The sequence below is a fragment of the Vitis riparia genome, chromosome 4, assembly GCF_004353265.1.
Source record: "Vitis riparia cultivar Riparia Gloire de Montpellier isolate 1030 chromosome 4, EGFV_Vit.rip_1.0, whole genome shotgun sequence".
NCBI lineage: Eukaryota > Viridiplantae > Streptophyta > Magnoliopsida > Vitales > Vitaceae > Vitis > Vitis riparia.
In genome coordinates this window covers 3,708,918-3,711,679 of record NC_048434.1, presented here as the reverse complement: position 1 = coordinate 3,711,679, position 2,762 = coordinate 3,708,918, and the positions used below count along the sequence as shown (strand labels likewise).

Below are 2,762 nucleotides of genomic sequence, written 5' to 3'. Positions count from 1 at the left end.
TCCAAATAGTTAGCAATGACTGCACATCTCTTCTCTCTTACAAACTTTAGTTGAAGGAGGAATGCAAATGAAAGCCAAAGTGAGGCATAGGTTAGGATTTGATGAGTGTAAAGTAGGGATAAAATATAAGTAATCACGAATTCATGTATAGGTATTTCGATTTTATGGATTTATATGAGATATATCGATAAATATTGACACAAAATATCGGTAACCTAAAAAATCAATAAATATTGACACATTAATGAATAAATAGCATCAATTGCACAATACATGCATTAATCCTCAAACCTGCATTTATTCTAAGTTTTTAACCATTCATACTACAAACAGCTTTAAGATGGAACTGATAATGCAGCTGGGCTGAGGCTTTCAGCTATCCCTTACTTTGGAATCCAGACCATGGCATTGTTGTGAAGGAAATGACAGATAGGGACCGTTCCTGGCTTAATTTTGAGCACTTGGAAGGCCACATGCTGTGGTGCCAAGCTGACGTATCACTATGACAAGATGACATGGCTTTAGCTTTGCTTCCATCAGCACCCACCAACGGAATCATGTAAGTCCGTGTCTTAGCGAATGTATGGCAGTAGAAAACAGCATATGGGTAGTTCATCTTATGACACACACTGATTTGTCTGCAACCTTCTTCATTCTCACTCCAATTCAAACTCTTGGCTTCCCATTCTAACCTCATTCGTCAGCACATTCACATTTCTTCCGAGCTTTGAAGTGCTGAAATCGATTAGGGACTCTAATGATGTTGCACAGAACCTAGATTCTCCATCCATGGCAGGCTCCTCACAATCTTCTATCTCCTTCTTCATCAGCTCAGCTTCTGCAGATTTTTCCTTCACTGAAAGCCGGTTCAAAATTTCGGGTAGCTTCTTAGATGAAAAAGGTATGGAGTCAGCAACTTGACGAGGCAAGAACATAGCTTCATTTGTAGTTTGTGGCAACTGCAGCACCATTTTTGTACCTGGGTGCAGATCTGTTTGCAAGAAGAAGTTACCTATATTTAAGCCATCTTGGGCCTGCTTTGCATGGAATGGTTGAGGGATTTTGTTGAACCCATAGTAAATCCCCAAACAAAAAGCAGCAGCAGAAGCATTGAAAGAAGTTACACCTTGAATTTGCAAATTTAGCAATGACAAAGAAAAATTATAAGCTTAATGTAAGATCGAATGACCTAAAAGAAAGGATGTTGCAACTGAGTCTAGAGATGTATTGAAACCAACCAGGGTACAAGTGATCCTTCACAGCTTTGGGCATGGGAGTGTGAGGCAAAACCAACTTCCAGTAACCCTCAGAAGGTAGAGAAGCATGGCTTACTACCACCACCACCTGCAATTAAGTTGCATTAATCACAATAACACAACTGAAAGAATATTTGATTGACAATATTCATAACAAAAATGAAGAGGAAAAAGATGTGGACTTACTGAAAGAAAAGCCAGAATGGGAAGAGGACGAAGGAACTCCATTAATGGTAAAAGCTCAGAAACTCAGAAATTGAGACAAGAAGCTTGCAAGTTGCATGGAAAGCAGTGAAGTGTGTTGGTTTCTATATATAGAGATTTCTTGGATATTTTGGGAACTACTTAAACAAATGCTGAAAAAATGGTTTTCTCTTTCATTATAAAAAAAAAAATTAAAATCAAATATAATTAAAATTAGTTTAAATTTTATTTATTTTTAAATTATTTAAATTTCATAGGTAAAAATAAGTCAAAATTTTTAAAAAAAAAAACATACAAAAATAAATAAATTTTTTTATTTACCTTTACTTTTTCTTTTGGTGGTGGCAAAAAAATTCTTTCTTGAATTCAAGAAAGGAAGCAGCTAGCCAGCTAGCTTTCAACACTAACAAAGGCTTCAACTATAAGCAGAAAAAAGTACTCACAATATCTTGCAAGGTTCTAACAGAGATAATCCATCCAATGCCCTAAATGTTAACGGAAGGAATAAACAATTGTCTGGCAAACACAATATTCACTTTAGTTGCTTTAGAACAATCTTTTCTTCTATAAGCAACCTCAAGAAGTTAACAATCCCTAAGACAGCCACCAGTTTAATAATGCTGTTTTCTATAACCATATATACGGTAACACCAAGAATCCCATCAGATAACAAAATCGCACTACATGTCTAGTCTGCCCTAAAAGCAAATTCACCTTTTATCCATAAGAAGCATAGGATGCTGATGGGATGTGCATGTGCCATGCACAATTGTGTATGGCAGTCTTTGTCATAGTTAATGGCATTCAATTTTAAGCCTGACTATGCTACATATATATCTTATTAATGAGAGATATATGTTTTTTTATCCAGGCCAATTAAACATCTCTGATCATGTACAAGAACAACCAATTCAATTCACTCTCTCTTCCCAAAGTACAGTGTGTTTTCTGACCCTCTTCCCCTTTCTGAACTGTCCATTCTTCTGTGGATCTTCTTCAAGGGCAGCCACCAAACTATTGTCATCTTTGAGTTTGGTTGGTCCATTTTTTTCATTTTCTTAGGCAGCTCCCAGGGCCATTAATACAATAGCAGAGATTGAAGATTGAAGGCAAAGGATAGAAGCTTAAAATTAAAAATTGTGAAGTTATTTATTACAAAAAAAAAAAAAAAAAGAGTGGATCAGCATCGGCACTTGTAAAAATAAGCCCTCTTCAATATGGATTCTAATTCATCCCCCATGTCATAAACTTCTAGGGTTTTCGAGATTGGTGGCCTCCAACCACGGAAGGATTCTGGTGAGG

General features: G+C 36.4%; 1 protein-coding gene across 1 annotated transcript; it reads right to left on the bottom strand.

The window, feature by feature from the left end:
* Positions 1 to 656: 656 nt before the first annotated feature.
* LOC117912716 (BURP domain-containing protein 1-like) lies at positions 657 to 1,517 on the bottom strand. Its single transcript, XM_034827402.1, has 4 exons — positions 1,443 to 1,517; positions 1,239 to 1,344; positions 1,013 to 1,126; positions 657 to 856 (listed from the first exon to the last, which is right to left on the bottom strand). The coding sequence occupies exons 1-4, from the start codon at positions 1,482 to 1,484 to the stop codon at positions 657 to 659; spliced, it is 462 nt and encodes a 153-aa protein (XP_034683293.1). The 5' UTR covers positions 1,485 to 1,517.
* Between the last annotated feature and the right edge of the window lie 1,245 nt (positions 1,518 to 2,762).

Coding starts and splice junctions, on each gene's coding strand:
- LOC117912716 (XM_034827402.1), bottom strand. CDS start 1,484: ATGGAGTTCCTTCGTCCTCTTCCCATTCTGGCTTTTCTTTCA. Junction 1,345..1,442: donor CCATTCTGGCTTTTCTTTCA/GTAAGTCCACAT, acceptor ACTTAATTGCAG/GTGGTGGTGGTAGTAAGCCA. Junction 1,127..1,238: donor GAAGGATCACTTGTACCCTG/GTTGGTTTCAAT, acceptor TGCAAATTCAAG/GTGTAACTTCTTTCAATGCT.